We start from the raw sequence: 19,466 nt of genomic DNA, 5'->3' as shown, positions 1-19,466 counted from the left end.
CCACTACACCGGTTGTGTTTCATTAGTTGAGTTTCTCCACTACACCGGTTTTGTTTCTTTGGTTCAGTTTCTCCACTACACCAGTTGTGTTTCATTGGTTCAGTTTCTCTCTCCACTACACCGGTTGTGTTTCATTAGTTCAGTTTCTCTCTCCACTACACCAATTGTGTTTCATTAGTTCAGTTTCTCTCTCCACTACACCAGTTGTGTTTCATTAGTTCAGTTTCTCCACTACACCGGTTGTGTTTCATTAGTTCAGTTTCTCTCTCCACTTCACCAGTTGTGTTTCATTAGTTCAGTTTCTCCACTACACCGGTTGTGTTTCATTAGTTCAGTTTCTCCACTACACAAGTTGTGTTTCATTAGTTCAGTTTCTCCACTACACCAGTTGTGTTTCATTAGTTCAGTTTCTCCACTACACTAGTTGTATTTCATTAGTTCAGTTTCTCCACTACACCGGTTGTGTTTCATTAGTTCAGTTTCTCCACTACACTAGTTGTGTTTCATTAGTTCAGTTTCTCCACTACACTAGTTGTGTTTCATTAGTTCAGTTTCTCCAGTACACCGGTTGTGTTTCATTAGTTCAGTTTCTCCACTACACCAGTTGTGTTTCATTAGTTCAGTTTCTCTCTCCACTACACCGGTTGTGTTTCATTAGTTCAGTTTCTCTCTCCACTACACCGGTTGTGTTTCATTATTTCAGTTTCTCTCTCCACTACACTGGTTGTGTTTCATTAGTTCAGTTTCTCCACTACACCAGTTGTGTTTCATTAGTTCAGTTTCTCCACTACACCTGTTGTGTTTCATTATTTCAGTTTCTCTCTCCACTACACTGGTTGTGTTTCATTAGTTCAGTTTCTCTCTCCACTACACCAGTTGTGTTTCATTAGTTCAGTTTCTCCATTACACCGGTTGTGTTTCATTAGTTCAGTTTCTCCACTACACCGGTTGTGTTTCATTAGTTCAGTTTCTCCACTTCACCGGTTGTGTTTCATTAGTTCAGTTTCTCCACTACACCAGTTGTGTTTCATTAGTTCAGTTTCTCCACTGCACCAGTTGTGTTTCATTAGTTCAGTTTCGCCACTACACAGGTTGTGTTTCATTAGTTCAGTTTCTCTCTCCACTACACCAGTTGTGTTTCATTAGTTCAGTTTCTCCACTACACCGGTTGTGTTTCATTAGTTCAGTTTCTCTCTCCACTACACCGGTTGTGTTTCATTAGTTCAGTTTCTCCACTACACCAGTTGTGTTTCATTAGTTCAGTTTCTCCACTACACCATTTGTGTTTCATTAGTTCTGTTTCTCCACTACACCAGTTGTGTTTCATTAGTTCAGTTTCTCCACTACACCATTTGTGTTTCATTAGTTCAGTTTCTCCACTACACCAGTTGTGTTTCATTAGTTCAGTTTCTCCACTACACCAGTTGTGTTTCATTAGTTCAGTTTCTCTCTCCACTACACCAGTTGTGTTTCATTAGTTTAGTTTCTCCACTACACCAGTTGTGTTTCCTTAGTTTAGTTTCTCTCTCCACTTCACCGGTTGTGTTTCATTAGTTCAGTTTCTCCACTACACTAGTTGTGTTTCATTGGTTCAGTTTCTCCACTACACCGGTTGTGTTTCATTAGTTCAGTTTCTCTCTCCACTACACCGGTTGTGTTTCATTAGTTCAGTTTCTCTCTCCACTACACCAGTTGTGTTTCATTAGTTCAGTTTCTCCACTACACCAGTTGTGTTTCATTAGTTCAGTCTCTCCACTACACCAGTTGTGTTTCATTAGTTCAGTTTCTCCACTACACCAGTTGTGTTTCATTAGATCAGTTTCTCCACTACACCGGTTGTGTTTCATTAGTTCAGTTTCTCCACTACACCGGTTGTGTTTCATTAGTTCAGTTTCTCCACTACACTGGTTGTGTTTCATTAGTTCAGTTTCTCTCTCCACTACACCAGTTGTGTTTCATTAGATCAGTTTCTCCACTACACCAGTTGTGTTTCATTAGTTCAGTTTCTCCACTAGACCAGTTGTGTTTCATTAGTTCAGTTTCTCCACTACACCAGGTGTGTTTCATTGGTTCAGTTTCTCTCTCCACTACACCGGTTGTGTTTCATTGGTTCAGTTTCTCCACTACACCGGTTGTGTTTCATTAGTTCAGTTTCTCCACTACACTAGTTGTGTTTCATTGGATCAGTTTCTCCACTACACCGGTTGTGTTTCATTAGTTGAGTTTCTCCACTACACCGGTTTTGTTTCATTGGTTCAGTTTCTCCACTACACCAGTTGTGTTTCATTGGTTCAGTTTCTCTCTCCACTACACCGGTTGTGTTTCATTAGTTCAGTTTCTCTCTCCACTACACCAATTGTGTTTCATTAGTTCAGTTTCTCTCTCCACTACACCAGTTGTTTTTCATTAGTTCAGTTTCTCCACTACACCGGTTGTGTTTCATTAGTTCAGTTTCTCTCTCCACTTCACCAGTTGTGTTTCATTAGTTCAGTTTCTCCACTACACCGGTTGTGTTTCATTAGTTCAGTTTCTCCACTACACAAGTTGTGTTTCATTAGTTCAGTTTCTCCACTACACCAGTTGTGTTTCATTAGTTCAGTTTCTCCACTACACTAGTTGTATTTCATTAGTTCAGTTTCTCCACTACACCGGTTGTGTTTCATTAGTTCAGTTTCTCCACTACACTAGTTGTGTTTCATTAGTTCAGTTTCTCCACTACACTAGTTGTGTTTCATTAGTTCAGTTTCTCCACTACACCGGTTGTGTTTCATTAGTTCAGTTTCTCCACTACACCAGTTGTGTTTCATTAGTTCAGTTTCTCCACTACAACAGTTGTGTTTCATTAGTTTAGTTTCTCCACTACACTAGTTGTGTTTCATTAGTTCAGTTTCTCCACTACACTAGTTGTGTTTCATTAGTTCAGTTTCTCCACTACACCGGTTGTGTTTCATTAGTTCAGTTTCTCCACTACACCAGTTGTGTTTCATTAGTTCAGTTTCTCCACTACACCAGTTGTGTTTCATTAGTTCAGTTTCTCTCTCCACTACACCGGTTGTGTTTCATTAATTCAGTTTCTCTCTCCACTACACCGGTTGTGTTTCATTATTTCAGTTTCTCTCTCCACTACACTGATTGTGTTTCATTAGTTCAGTTTCTCCACTACACCAGTTGTGTTTCATTGGATCAGTTTCTCCACTACACCGGTTGTGTTTCATTAGTTGAGTTTCTCCACTACACCGGTTTTGTTTCATTGGTTCAGTTTCTCCACTACACCAGTTGTGTTTCATTGGTTCAGTTTCTCTCTCCACTACACCTGTTGTGTTTCATTATTTCAGTTTCTCTCTCCACTACACTGGTTGTGTTTCATTAGTTCAGTTTCTCTCTCCACTACACCAGTTGTGTTTCATTAGTTCAGTTTCTCCATTACACCGGTTGTGTTTCATTAGTTCAGTTTCTCCACTACACCGGTTGTGTTTCATTAGTTCAGTTTCTCCACTTCACAGGTTGTGTTTCATTAGTTCAGTTTCTCCACTACACCAGTTGTGTTTCATTAGTTCAGTTTCTCCACTGCACCAGTTGTGTTTCATTAGTTCAGTTTCGCCACTACACAGGTTGTGTTTCATTAGTTCAGTTTCTCTCTCCACTACACCAGTTGTGTTTCATTAGTTCAGTTTCTCCACTACACCAGTTGTGTTTCATTAGTTCAGTTTCTCCACTACACCATTTGTGTTTCATTAGTTCTGTTTCTCCACTACACCAGTTGTGTTTCATTAGTTCAGTTTCTCCACTACACCATTTGTGTTTCATTAGTTCTGTTTCTCCACTACACCAGTTGTGTTTCATTAGTTCAGTTTCTCTCTCCACTACACCAGTTGTGTTTCATTAGTTTAGTTTCTCCACTACACCAGTTGTGTTTCATTAGTTTAGTTTCTCTCTCCACTTCACCGGTTGTGTTTCATTAGTTCAGTTTCTCCACTACACTAGTTGTGTTTCATTGGTTCAGTTTCTCCACTACACCGGTTGTGTTTCATTAGTTCAGTTTCTCTCTCCACTACACCAGTTGTGTTTCATTAGTTCAGTTTCTCCACTACACCAGTTGTGTTTCATTAGTTCAGTCTCTCCACTACACCAGTTGTGTTTCATTAGTTCAGTTTCTCCACTACACCAGTTGTGTTTCATTGGATCAGTTTCTCCACTACACCGGTTGTGTTTCATTAGTTGAGTTTCTCCACTACACCGGTTTTGTTTCATTGGTTCAGTTTCTCCACTACACCAGTTGTGTTTCATTGGTTCAGTTTCTCTCTCCACTACACCGGTTGTGTTTCATTAGTTCAGTTTCTCTCTCCACTACACCAATTGTGTTTCATTAGTTCAGTTTCTCTCTCCACTACACCAGTTGTGTTTCATTAGTTCAGTTTCTCCACTACACCGGTTGTGTTTCATTAGTTCAGTTTCTCTCTCCACTTCACCAGTTGTGTTTCATTAGTTCAGTTTCTCCACTACACCGGTTGTGTTTCATTAGTTCAGTTTCTCCACTACACAAGTTGTGTTTCATTAGTTCAGTTTCTCCACTACACCAGTTGTGTTTCATTAGTTCAGTTTCTCCACTACACTAGTTGTATTTCATTAGTTCAGTTTCTCCACTACACCGGTTGTGTTTCATTAGTTCAGTTTCTCCACTACACTAGTTGTGTTTCATTAGTTCAGTTTCTCCACTACACTAGTTGTGTTTCATTAGTTCAGTTTCTCCACTACACCGGTTGTGTTTCATTAGTTCAGTTTCTCCACTACACTAGTTGTGTTTCATTAGTTCAGTTTCTCCACTACACTAGTTGTGTTTCATTAGTTCAGTTTCTCCACTACACCGGTTGTGTTTCATTAGTTCAGTTTCTCCACTACACCAGTTGTGTTTCATTAGTTCAGTTTCTCCACTACACCAGTTGTGTTTCATTAGTTCAGTTTCTCTCTCCACTACACCGGTTGTGTTTCATTAGTTCAGTTTCTCTCTCCACTACACCGGTTGTGTTTCATTAGTTCAGTTTCTCTCTCCACTACACCAGTTGTGTTTCATTAGTTCAGTTTCTCCATTACACCGGTTGTGTTTCATTAGTTCAGTTTCTCCACTACACCGGTTGTGTTTCATTAGTTCAGTTTCTCCACTTCACCGGTTGTGTTTCATTAGTTCAGTTTCTCCACTACACCAGTTGTGTTTCATTAGTTCAGTTTCTCCACTGCACCAGTTGTGTTTCATTAGTTCAGTTTCGCCACTACACAGGTTGTGTTTCATTAGTTCAGTTTCTCTCTCCACTACACCAGTTGTGTTTCATTAGTTCAGTTTCTCCACTACACCGGTTGTGTTTCATTAGTTCAGTTTCTCTCTCCACTACACCAGTTGTGTTTCATTAGTTCAGTTTCTCCACTACACCAGTTGTGTTTCATCAGTTCAGTTTCTCCACTACACCATTTGTGTTTCATTAGTTCTGTTTCTCCACTACACCAGTTGTGTTTCATTAGTTCAGTTTCTCCACTACACCATTTGTGTTTCATTAGTTCAGTTTCTCCACTACACCAGTTGTGTTTCATTAGTTCAGTTTCTCTCTCCACTACACCAGTTGTGTTTCATTAGTTTAGTTTCTCCACTACACCAGTTGTGTTTCATTAGTTTAGTTTCTCTCTCCACTTCACCGGTTGTGTTTCATTAGTTCAGTTTCTCCACTACACTAGTTGTGTTTCATTGGTTCAGTTTCTCCACTACACCGGTTGTGTTTCATTAGTTCAGTTTCTCTCTCCACTACACCAGTTGTGTTTCATTAGTTCAGTTTCTCCACTACACCATTTGTGTTTCATTAGTTCAGTCTCTCCACTACACCAGTTGTGTTTCATTAGTTCAGTTTCTCCACTACACCAGTTGTGTTTCATTGGATCAGTTTCTCCACTACACCGGTTGTGTTTCATTAGTTGAGTTTCTCCACTACACCGGTTTTGTTTCATTGGTTCAGTTTCTCCACTACACCAGTTGTGTTTCACTGGTTCAGTTTCTCTCTCCACTACACCGGTTGTGTTTCATTAGTTCAGTTTCTCTCTCCACTACACCAATTGTGTTTCATTAGTTCAGTTTCTCTCTCCACTACACCAGTTGTGTTTCATTAGTTCAGTTTCTCCACTACACCGGTTGTGTTTCATTAGTTCAGTTTCTCTCTCCACTTCACCAGTTGTGTTTCATTAGTTCAGTTTCTCCACTACACCGGTTGTGTTTCATTAGTTCAGTTTCTCCACTACACAAGTTGTGTTTCATTAGTTCAGTTTCTCCACTACACCAGTTGTGTTTCATTAGTTCAGTTTCTCCACTACACTAGTTGTATTTCATTAGTTCAGTTTCTCCACTACACCGGTTGTGTTTCATTAGTTCAGTTTCTCCACTACACTAGTTGTGTTTCATTAGTTCAGTTTCTCCACTACACTAGTTGTGTTTCATTAGTTCAGTTTCTCCACTACACCGGTTGTGTTTCATTAGTTCAGTTTCTCCACTACACCAGTTGTGTTTCATTAGTTCAGTTTCTCTCTCCACTACACCGGTTGTGTTTCATTAGTTCAGTTTCTCTCTCCACTACACCGGTTGTGTTTCATTATTTCAGTTTCTCTCTCCACTACACTGGTTGTGTTTCATTAGTTCAGTTTCTCCACTACACCAGTTGTGTTTCATTAGTTCAGTTTCTCCACTACACCTGTTGTGTTTCATTATTTCAGTTTCTCTCTCCACTACACTGGTTGTGTTTCATTAGTTCAGTTTCTCTCTCCACTACACCAGTTGTGTTTCATTAGTTCAGTTTCTCCACTACACCATTTGTGTTTCATTAGTTCTGTTTCTCCACTACACCAGTTGTGTTTCATTAGTTCAGTTTCTCCACTACACCATTTGTGTTTCATTAGTTCAGTTTCTCCACTACACCAGTTGTGTTTCATTAGTTCAGTTTCTCCACTACACCAGTTGTGTTTCATTAGTTCAGTTTCTCCACTACACCAGTTGTGTTTCATTAGTTCAGTTTCTCTCTCCACTACACCAGTTGTGTTTCATTAGTTTAGTTTCTCCACTACACCAGTTGTGTTTCCTTAGTTTAGTTTCTCTCTCCACTTCACCGGTTGTGTTTCATTAGTTCAGTTTCTCCACTACACTAGTTGTGTTTCATTGGTTCAGTTTCTCCACTACACCGGTTGTGTTTCATTAGTTCAGTTTCTCTCTCCACTACACCAGTTGTGTTTCATTAGTTCAGTTTCTCCACTACACCAGTTGTGTTTCATTAGTTCAGTCTCTCCACTACACCAGTTGTGTTTCATTAGTTCAGTTTCTCCACTACACCAGTTGTGTTTCATTAGATCAGTTTCTCCACTACACCGGTTGTGTTTCATTAGTTCAGTTTCTCCACTACACCGGTTGTGTTTCAGGAGTTCAGTTTCTCCACTACACTAGTTGTGTTTCATTAGTTCAGTTTCTCCACTACACCAGTTGTGTTTCTTTAGTTCAGTCTCTCCACTACTCCAGTTGTGTTTCATTAGTTCAGTTTATCTCTCCACTACACCGGTTGTGTTTCATTAGTTCAGTTTCTCCACTACACCAGTTATGTTTCATTAGTTCAGTTTCTCCACTACACCATTTGTGTTTCATTAGTTCAGTTTCTCCACTTCACCGGTTGTGTTTCATTAGTTCAGTTTCTCTCTCCACTACACCAGTTGTGTTTCATTAGTTCAGTTTCTCCACTACACCAGTTGTGTTTCATTAGTTTAGTTTCTCCACTACACTAGTTGTGTTTCATTAGTTCAGTTTCTCCACTACACCAGTTGTGTTTCATTAGTTCAGTTTCTCTCTCCACTACACCAGTTGTGTTTCATTAGTTCAGTTTCTCCACTACACCATTTGTGTTTCATTAGTTCAGTTTCTCCACTACACCAGTTGTGTTTCATTAGTTCAGTTTCTCTCTCCACTACACCAGTTGTGTTTCATTAGTTTAGTTTCTCCACTACACCAGTTGTGTTTCCTTAGTTTAGTTTCTCTCTCCACTTCACCGGTTGTGTTTCATTAGTTCAGTTTCTCCACTACACTAGTTGTGTTTCATTGGTTCAGTTTCTCCACTACACCGGTTGTGTTTCATTAGTTCAGTTTCTCTCTCCATTACACCAGTTGTGTTTCATTAGTTCAGTTTCTCCACTACACCAGTTGTGTTTCATTAGTTCAGTCTCTCCACTACACCAGTTGTGTTTCATTAGTTCAGTTTCTCCACTACACCAGTTGTGTTTCATTAGATCAGTTTCTCCACTACACCGGTTGTGTTTCATTAGTTCAGTTTCTCCACTACACCTGTTGTGTTTCAGGAGTTCAGTTTCTCCACTACACTAGTTGTGTTTCATTAGTTCAGTTTCTCCACTACACCAGTTGTGTTTCTTTAGTTCAGTCTCTCCACTACTCCAGTTGTGTTTCATTAGTTCAGTTTATCTCTCCACTACACCGGTTGTGTTTCATTAGTTCAGTTTCTCCACTACACCAGTTGTGTTTCATTAGTTCAGTTTCTCCACTACACCATTTGTGTTTCATTAGTTCAGTTTCTCCACTACACCGGTTGTGTTTCATTAGTTCAGTTTCTCTCTCCACTACACCAGTTGTGTTTCATTAGTTCAGTTTCTCCACTACACCAGTTGTGTTTCATTAGTTTAGTTTCTCCACTACACTAGTTGTGTTTCATTAGTTCAGTTTCTCCACTACACCAGTTGTGTTTCATTAGTTCAGTTTCTCTCTCCACTACACCAGTTGTGTTTCATTAGTTCAGTTTCTCCACTACACCGGTTGTGTTTCGTTAGTTCAGTTTCTCCACTACACCAGTTGTGTTTCATTAGTTCAGTTTCTCCACTACACCGGTTGTGTTTCATTGGTTCCGTTTCTCCATTACACCGGTTGTGTTTCATTGGTTCAGTTTCTCCACTACACCGGTTGTGTTTCATGAGTTCAGTTTCAGTGTTTCTTCATCCTGGTCCTGGGGACCCAAAAAAGGTGAATATTTTAGTTTTTGCTACATCACTTTACACCTGATTCCACTAACCAAGGTTTGATGATGTGTTGACTAGTGGAATCAGCCTTATAGTGATGTGGCAATAACTAAAATATTCACCTTTTTGGGTCCCCAGGACCAGGAGTAAGAAACACTACACTGTACTGTGTCCTGTACTGTGTCCTGTACTGTGTCCTGTACTGTGTCCTGTACTGTGTACTGTACTGTGTACTGTACTGTGTCCTGTACTGTGTACTGTACTGTGTCCTGTACCGTGTACTGTACTGTGTACTGTACTGTGTCCTGTACTGTGTCCTGTACTGTATACTGTACTGTGTCCTGTACTGTGTACTGTACTGTGTCCTGTACTGTGTCCTGTACTGTGTACTGTACTGTATACTGTACTGTGTCCTGTACTGTGTCCTGTACTGTGTACTGTACTGTGTCCTGTACTGTGTCCTGTACTGTGTACTGTACTGTGTCCTCTCTCCAGGGAGAACCAGGACCCCAGGGGCCCACAGGACTGGTAGGACCTCAAGGAGACCTAGGAGAACTGGTGAGTTACAACATACACTCTGGTCTCAAACACATGTCAAAACAAACACCTTCTGTCTCTCTCACGCATTTTCACCATCTATTTCTCAAAACACACACTTTCTGTCTCTCTCACACATTTCACCATCTATCTCTCAAAACACACACTTTCTGTCTCTCTCACACATTTTCACCATCTATCTCTCAAAACACACACTTTCTGTCTCTCTCACACATTTTCACCATCTATCTCTCAAAACACACACTTTCTGTCTCTCTCACACATTTTCATCATCTATCTCTCAAAACACAAACTTTCTGTCTCTCTCACACATTTTCACCATCTATCTCTCAAAACACACACTTTCTGTCTCTCTCACACATTTTCACCATCTATCTCTCAAAACACACACTTTCTGTCTCTCTCACACATTTTCATCATCTATCTCTCAAAACACACACTTTCTGTCTCTCTCACACATTTTCATCATCTATCTCTCAAAACACACATTTTCAGATGAACACATAAATCACACCATACATTGTATCAGTCTCTCTTTCTCTCTCTCTCTCTCTCTCTCTCTCTCTCTCTCTCTCTCTCTCTCTCTCTCTCTCTCTCTCTCTCTCTCTCTCTCTCTCTCTCTCTCTCTCTCTCTCTCTCTCTGTCTCTCTGTCTCTCTCTCTCTCTCTCTCTCTCTCTCTCTCTCTCTCTCTCTCTCTCTCTCTCTCTCTCTCTCTCTCTCTCTGCCCGGGACTACAATAATTTCAGGTTTTTCAAATTCAGGAAGTAAATGTCGTTCTTCATCATCATAATGATCTCCATCCTCCTTCCTCCCCTCCCTTCCTCAGGGTCCTTCAGGCCGGCCGGGTCTCAACGGGGCTGATGGGATACCAGGTCCTCCAGGGAACATCCTCATTGTTCCGGTAAGAACACACACCGTAACGTTTTGGAATGTTCATTCGAAATCGTTCAACTGAAATTGTTACTAACATGTTTGCCGCAAACACAACCCTTGTTGAATACACACCTGATTTCTAAATAAGACTGACAACTAGCAGCTATCTGGACCTCCAGGAGCCGGGTCAGCAGCCTGCAGTAACCTCTACCTGCCACCGGGGGGAGGACTGAGAACAATACTTTTTATATTTAACCTTTGTTTAACTAGGCAATTCAGATAAGAACAAATTCTTATTTACAATGACGGCCTACCGCGGAACAGTGGGTTAACTGCCTTGTTCAGTGGCAGAACGACTGATTGTTAACCTTGTCAGCTCAAGGATTCGATCTAGCAACCTTGCAGTTACTGGCCCAATGCTCTAACCACAAGGCTACCTGTCTCTAACCACTAGGCTACCTGTCTCTAACCACTAGACTATCTGTCTCTAGCCACTAGGCTACCTGTCTCTAACCACTAGAATACCTGCCTCTAACCACTAGGCTACCTGTCTCTAACCACTAGGCTACTTGTCTCTAACCACTAGACGACCTGCCTCTAACCACTAGGTTACCTGCCTCTAACAACCAGGCTACCTGTCTCTAACCACTAGACTACCTGCCTCTAACCACTAGGCTACCTGTCTCTAACCACTAGGCTACCTGCCTCTAACCACTAGGCTACCTGCCTCTATCCACTAGGCTACCTGTCTCTAACCACAAGGCTACCTGCCTCTAACCACTAGGCTACCTGTCTCTAACCACTAGGCTACCTGCCTCTAACCACTTGTCTACCTGTCTCTAACCACTAGGCTACTTGTCTCTAACCACTAGGCTACCTGCCTCTAACCACTAGGCTACCTGTCTCTAACCACTAGACTACCTGTCTCTAACCACTAGGCTACCTGTCTCTAACCAATAGGCTACCTGTCTCTAACCACTAGGCTACCTCTCTCTAACCACTAGGCTACCTGCCTCTAACCACTAGGCTACCTGCCTCTAACCACTAGGTTACCTGCCACTAACCACTAGGCTACCTGCCTCTAACCACTAGGCTACCTGCCTCTAACCACTAGGCTACCTGTCTCTAACCACTAGTCTACCTGTCTCTAACCACTAGGCTACCTGCCACCCATGTAAAAGTCTGCATTATGTCTTTTGTTCCAAAGAGATGGAGACCCACTAACAGATATGTGTGTGTGTGTGTGTGTGTGTGTGTGTGTGTGTGTGTGTGTGTGTGTGTGTGTGTGTGTGTGTGTGTGTGTGTGTGTGTGTGTGTGTGTGTGTGTGTGTGTGTGTGTGTGTGTGTGTGTGTGTGTGTGTGTGTGTGTGTGTGTGTAGTTCCAGGCAGGTGGAATCCAACTAACAGGACCTGTGATATCAGCCCAGGAGGCTCAAGCACAGGCCATCCTACAACAGACCAAGGTAAAGACAGCAACATCACCATACTGTTACACCAGACCAAGGTAAAGACAGCAACATCACCGTAACATCACCATACTGTTACACCAGACCACGGTAAAGACAGCAACATCACCATACTGTTACACCAGACCAAGGTAAAGACAGCAACATCACCATAACATCACCATACTGTTACACCAGACCACGGTAAAGACAGCAACATCACCATAACATCACCATACTGTTACACCAGACCAAGGTAAAGACAGCAACATCACCATACTGTTACACCAGACCACGGTAAAGACAGCAACATCACCATAACATCACCATACTGTTACACCAGACCAAGGTAAAGACAGCAACATCACCATAACATCACCATACTGTTACACCAGACCACGGTAAAGACAGCAACATCACCATAACATCACCATACTGTTACACCAGACCACGGTAAAGACAGCAACATCACCATAACATCACCATACTGTTACACCAGACCAAGGTAAAGACAGCAACATCACCATACTGTTACACCAGACCAAGGTAAAGACAGCAACATCACCATACTGTTACACCAGACCACGGTAAAGACATCAACATCACCATAACATCACCATACTGTTACACCAGACCAAGGTAAAGACAGCAACATCACCATACTGTTACACCAGACCAAGGTAAAGACAGCAACATCACCATACTGTTACACCAGACCACGGTAAAGACAGTAACATCACCATACTGTTACACCAGACCAAGGTAAAGAAAGCAACATCACCATACTGTTACACCAGACCACGGTAAAGACAGCAACATCACCATACTGTTACACCAGACCAAGGTAAAGACAGCAACATCACCGTAACATCACCATACTGTTACACCAGACCACGGTAAAGACAGCAACATCACCATACTGTTACACCAGACCAAGGTAAAGACAGCAACATCACCATAACATCACCATACTGTTACACCAGACCACGGTAAAGACAGCAACATCACCATAACATCACCATACTGTTACACCAGACCACGGTAAAGACAGTAACATCACCATACTGTTACACCAGACCAAGGTAAAGACAGCAACATCACCATACTGTTACACCAGACCACGGTAAAGACAGCAACATCACCATAACATCACCATACTGTTACACCAGACCAAGATAAAGACAGCAACATCACCATACTGTTACACCAGACCAAGGTAAAGACAGCAACATCACCATACTGTTACACCAGACCACGGTAAAGACATCAACATCACCATAACATCACCATACTGTTACACCAGACCACGGTAAAGACAGTAACATCACCATACTGTTACACCAGACCAAGGTAAAGACAGCAACATCACCATACTGTTACACCAGACCACGGTAAAGACAGCAACATCACCATACTGTTACACCAGACCAAGGTAAAGACAGCAACATCACCGTAACATCACCATACTGTTACACCAGACCACGGTAAAGACAGCAACATCACCATACTGTTACACCAGACCAAGGTAAAGACAGCAACATCACCATAACATCACCATACTGTTACACCAGACCACGGTAAAGACAGCAACATCACCATAACATCACCATACTGTTACACCAGACCAAGGTAAAGACAGCAGCATCACCATACTGTTACACCAGACCACGGTAAAGACAGCAACATCACCATAACATCACCATACTGTTACACCAGACCACGGTAAAGACAGCAACATCACCATAACATCACCATACTGTTACACCAGACCAAGGTAAAGACAGCAACATCACCATACTGTTACACCAGACCACGGTAAAGACAGCAACATCACCATACTGTTACACAGGACCACGGTAAAGACAGCAACATCACCATAACATCACCATACTGTTACACCAGACCAAGGTAAAGACAGCAGCATCACCATACTGTTACACCAGACCACGGTAAAGACAGCAACATCACCATAACATCACCATACTGTTACACCAGACCACGGTAAAGACATCAACATCACCATAACATCACCATACTGTTACACCAGACCACGGTAAAGACAGTAACATCACCATACTGTTACACCAGACCAAGGTAAAGACAGCAACATCACCATACTGTTACACCAGACCACGGTAAAGACAGCAACATCACCATACTGTTACACCAGAACACGGTAAAAACAGCAACATCACCATAACATCACCATACTGTTACACCAGACCACGGTAAAGACAGCAACATCACCATACTGTTACACCAGACCAAGGTAAAGACAGCAACATCACCATAACATCACCATACTGTTACACCAGACCACGGTAAAGACAGCAACATCACCATACTGTTACACCAGACCACGGTAAAGACAGCAACATCACCATAACATCACCATACTGTTACACCAGACCAAGGTAAAGACAGCTACATCACCATACTGTTACACCAGACCACGGTAAAGACAGCAACATCACCATAACATTACCATACTGTTACACCAGACCACGGTAAAGACAGCAACATCACCATAACATCACCATACTGTTACACCAGACCACGGTAAAGACAGCAACATCACCATACTGTTACACCAGACCACGGTAAAGACAGCAACATCACCATAACATCACCATACTGTTACACCAGACCACGGTAAAGACAGCAACATCACCATAACATCACCATACTGTTACACCAGGCCAAGGTAAAGACAGCAACATCACCATACTGTTACACCAGACCAAGGTAAAGACAGCAACATCACCATACTGTTACACCAGACCACGGTAAAGACAGCAACATCACCATAACATCACCCTACTGTTACACCAGACCACGGTAAAGACAGCAACATCACCATAACATCACCATACTGTTACACCAGACCAAGGTAAAGACAGCAACATCACCATACTGTTACACCAGACCACGGTAAAGACAGCAACATCACCATAACATCACCATACTGGTACACCAGACCACGGTAAAGACAGCAACATCACCATAACATCACCATACTGTTACACCAGACCAAGGTATAGATAGCAACATCACCATACTGTTACACCAGACCAAGGTAAAGACAGCAACATCACCATAACATCACCATACTGTTACACCAGACCAAGGTAAAGACAGTAACATCACCGTAACATCACCATACTGTTACACCAGACCACGATAAAGACAGCAACATCACCATACTGTTGCACCAGACCAAGGTAAAGACAGCAACATCACCATAACATCACCATACTGTTACACCAGACCACGGTAAAGACAGCAACATCACCGTAACATCACCATACTGTTACACCAGACCAAGGTAAAGACAGCAACATCACCATACTGTTACACCAGACCAAGGTAAAGACAGCAACATCACCGTAACATCACCATACTGTTACACCAGACCACGGTAAAGACAGCAACATCACCATACTGTTACACCAGACCACGGTAAAGACAGCAACATCACCATAACATCACCATACTGTTACACCAGACCAAGGTAAAGACAGCTACATCACCATAACATCACCATACTGTTACACCAGACCAAGGTAAAGACAGCAACATCACCATACTGTTACACCAGACCAAGGTAAAGACAGCAACATCACCATAACATCACCATACTGTTACACCAGACCAAGGTAAAGACAGCAACATCACCATACTGTTACACCAGACCAAGGTAAAGACAGCTACATCACCATACTGTTACACCAGACCAAGGTAAAGACAGCTACATCACCATAACATCACCATACTGTTACACCAGACCAAGGTAAAGACAGCAACATCACCATAACATCACCATACTGTTACACCAGACCACGGTAAAGACAGCAACATCACCATACTGTTACACCAGACCACGGTAAAGACAGCAACATCACCATACTGTTACACCAGACCACGGGAAAGACAGCAACATCACCATAACATCACCATACTGTTACACCAGACCAAGGTAAAGACAGCAACATCACCATACTGTTACACCAGACCACGGTAAAGACAGCAACATCACCATAACATCACCATACTGTTACACCAGACCAAGGTAAAGACAGCTACATCACCATAACATCACCATACTGTTACACCAGACCAAGGTAAAGACAGCAACATCACCATACTGTTACACCAGACCAAGGTAAAGACAGCAACATCACCATAACATCACCATACTGTTACACCATACCAAGGTAAAGACAGTAACATCACCATACTGTTACACCAGACCAAGGTAACGACAGCAACATCACCATACTGTTACACCAGACCAAGGTAAAGACAGCAACATCACCATAACATCACCATACTGTTACACCATACCAAGGTAAAGACAGTAACATCACCATACTGTTACACCAGACCAAGGTAAAGACAGCAACATCACCATACTGTTACACCAGACCAAGGTAAAGACAGCTACATCACCATAACATCACCATACTGTTACACCAGACCAAGGTAAAGACGGCAACATCACCATACTGTTACACCAGACCAAGGTAAAGACAGCAACATCACCATAACATCACCATACTGTTACACCAGACCAAGGTAAAGACAGCAACATCACCATACTGTTACACCAGACCACGGTAAAGACATCAACATCACCATAACATCACCATACTGTTACACCAGACCACGGTAAAGACAGCAACATCACCATACTGTTACACCAGACCAAGGTAAAGACAGCAACATCACCATACTGTTACACCAGACCAAGGTAAAGACAGCTACATCACCATAACATCACCATACTGTTACACCAGACCAAGGTAAAGACAGCAACATCACCATACTGTTACACCAGACCAAGGTAAAGACAGCAACATCACCATAACATCACCATACTGTTACACCAGACCACGGTAAAGACATCAACATCACCATAACATCACCATACTGTTACACCAGACCAAGGTAAAGACAGCAACATCACCATAACATCACCATACTGTTACACCATACCACGGTAAAGACAGCAACATCACCATAACATCACCATACTGTTACACCAGACCACGGTAAAGACAGCAACATCACCATACTGTTACACCAGACCACGGTAAAGACAGCAACATCACCATAACATCACCATACTGTTACACAAGACCAAGGTAAAGACAGCTACATCACCATAACATCACCATACTGTTACACCAGACCAAGGTAAAGACAGCAACATCACCATACTGTTACACCAGACCAAGGTAAAGACAGCAACATCACCATAACATCACCATACTGTTACACAAGACCAAGGTAAAGACAGCTACATCACCATACTGTTACACCAGACCAAGGTAAAGACAGCTACATCACCATACTGTTACACCAGACCAAGGTAAAGACAGCTACATCACCATAACATCACCATACTGTTACACCAGACCACGGTAAAGACAGCAACATCACCATACTGTTACACCAGACCACGGTAAAGACAGCAACATCACCATAACATCACCATACTGTTACACAAGACCAAGGTAAAGACAGCAACATCCCCATACTGTTACACCAGACCGAGGTAAAGACAGCTACATCACCATACTGTTACACCAGACCAAGGTAAAGACAGCTACATCACCATAACATCACCATACTGTTACACCAGACCAAGGTAAAGACAGCAACATCACCATAACATCACCATACTGTTACACCATACCACGGTAAAGACAGCAACATCACCATAACATCACCATACTGTTACACCAGACCACGGTAAAGACAGCAACATCACCATACTGTTACACCAGACCACGGTAAAGACAGCAACATCACCATAACATCACCATACTGTTACACAAGACCAAGGTAAAGACAGCTACATCACCATAACATCACCATACTGTTACACCAGACCACGGTAAAGACAGCAACATCACCATACTGTTACACCAGACCACGGTAAAGACAGCAACATCACCATAACATCACCATACTGTTACACCAGACCAAGGTAAAGACAGCTACATCACCATAACATCACCATACTGTTACACCAGACCAAGGTAAAGACAGCAACATCACCATACTGTTACACCAGACCAAGGTAAAGACAGCAACATCACCATAACATCACCATACTGTTACACCAGACCAAGGTAAAGACAGCAACATCACCATACTGTTACACCAGACCAAGGTAAAGACAGCTACATCACCATACTGTTACACCAGACCAAGGTAAAGACAGCTACATCACCATAACATCACCATACTGTTACACCAGACCAAGGTAAAGACAGCAACATCACCATAACATCACCATACTGTTACACCAGACCACGGTAAAGACAGCAACATCACCATACTGTTACACCAGACCACGGTAAAGACAGCAACATCACCATACTGTTACACCAGACCACGGGAAAGACAGCAACATCACCATAACATCACCATACTGTTACACCAGACCAAGGTAAAGACAGCAACATCACCATACTGTTACACCAGACCACGGTAAAGACAGCAACATCACCATAACATCACCATACTGTTACACCAGACCAAGGTAAAGACAGCTACATCACCATAACATCACCATACTGTTACACCAGACCAAGGTAAAGACAGCAACATCACCATACTGTTACACCAGACCAAGGTAAAGACAGCAACATCACCATAACATCACCATACTGTTACACCATACCAAGGTAAAGACAGTAACATCACCATACTGTTACACCAGACCAAGGTAAAGACAGCAACATCACCATACTGTTACACCAGACCAAGGTAAAGACAGCAACATCACCATAACATCACCATACTGTTACACCATACCAAGGTAAAGACAGTAACATCACCATACTGTTACACCAGACCAAGGTAAAGACAGCAACATCACCATACTGTTACACCAGACCAAGGTAAAGACAGCTACATCACCATAACATCACCATACTGTTACACCAGACCAAGGTAAAGACGGCAACATCACCATACTGTTACACCAGACCAAGGTAAAGACAGCAACATCACCATAACATCACCATACTGTTACACCAGACCAAGGTAAAGACAGCAACATCACCATACTGTTACACCAGACCACGGTAAAGACATCAACATCACCATAACATCACCATACTGTTACACCAGACCACGGTAAAGACAGCAACATCACCATACTGTTACACCAGACCAAGGTAAAGACAGCAACATCACCATACTGTTACACCAGACCAAGGTAAAGACAGCTACATCACCATAACATCACCATACTGTTACACCAGACCAAGGTAAAGACAGCAACATCACCATACTGTTACACCAGACCAAGGTAAAGACAGCAACATCACCATAACATCACCATACTGTTACACCAGACCACGGTAAAGACATCAACATCACCATAACATCACCATACTGTTACACCAGACCAAGGTAAAGACAGCAACATCACCATAACATCACCATACTGTTACACCATACCACGGTAAAGACAGCAACATCACCATAACATCACCATACTGTTACACCAGACCACGGTAAAGACAGCAACATCACCA

The 19,466-nt window shown here is 42.2% G+C and overlaps 1 protein-coding gene across 1 annotated transcript in view; it reads left to right on the top strand.

The window, feature by feature from the left end:
* Positions 1-19,466, top strand: part of LOC129811126 (collagen alpha-1(XI) chain-like) — a gene marked incomplete at its 5' end in the record, with an annotated part of 79,659 nt that overhangs the window by 24,061 nt on the left and 36,132 nt on the right. Inside the window, 3 exon segments of the mRNA XM_055862333.1 lie at positions 9,532-9,594; positions 10,422-10,496; positions 11,848-11,931. Coding sequence (XP_055718308.1) covers positions 9,532-9,594; positions 10,422-10,496; positions 11,848-11,931 — 222 coding nt within the window.

Source organism: Salvelinus fontinalis, chromosome 14, assembly GCF_029448725.1.
Source record: "Salvelinus fontinalis isolate EN_2023a chromosome 14, ASM2944872v1, whole genome shotgun sequence".
NCBI lineage: Eukaryota > Metazoa > Chordata > Actinopteri > Salmoniformes > Salmonidae > Salvelinus > Salvelinus fontinalis.
The sequence above is the reverse complement of the archived record's forward strand: the minus strand, read 5'-3'. Positions and strand labels throughout refer to the sequence as shown.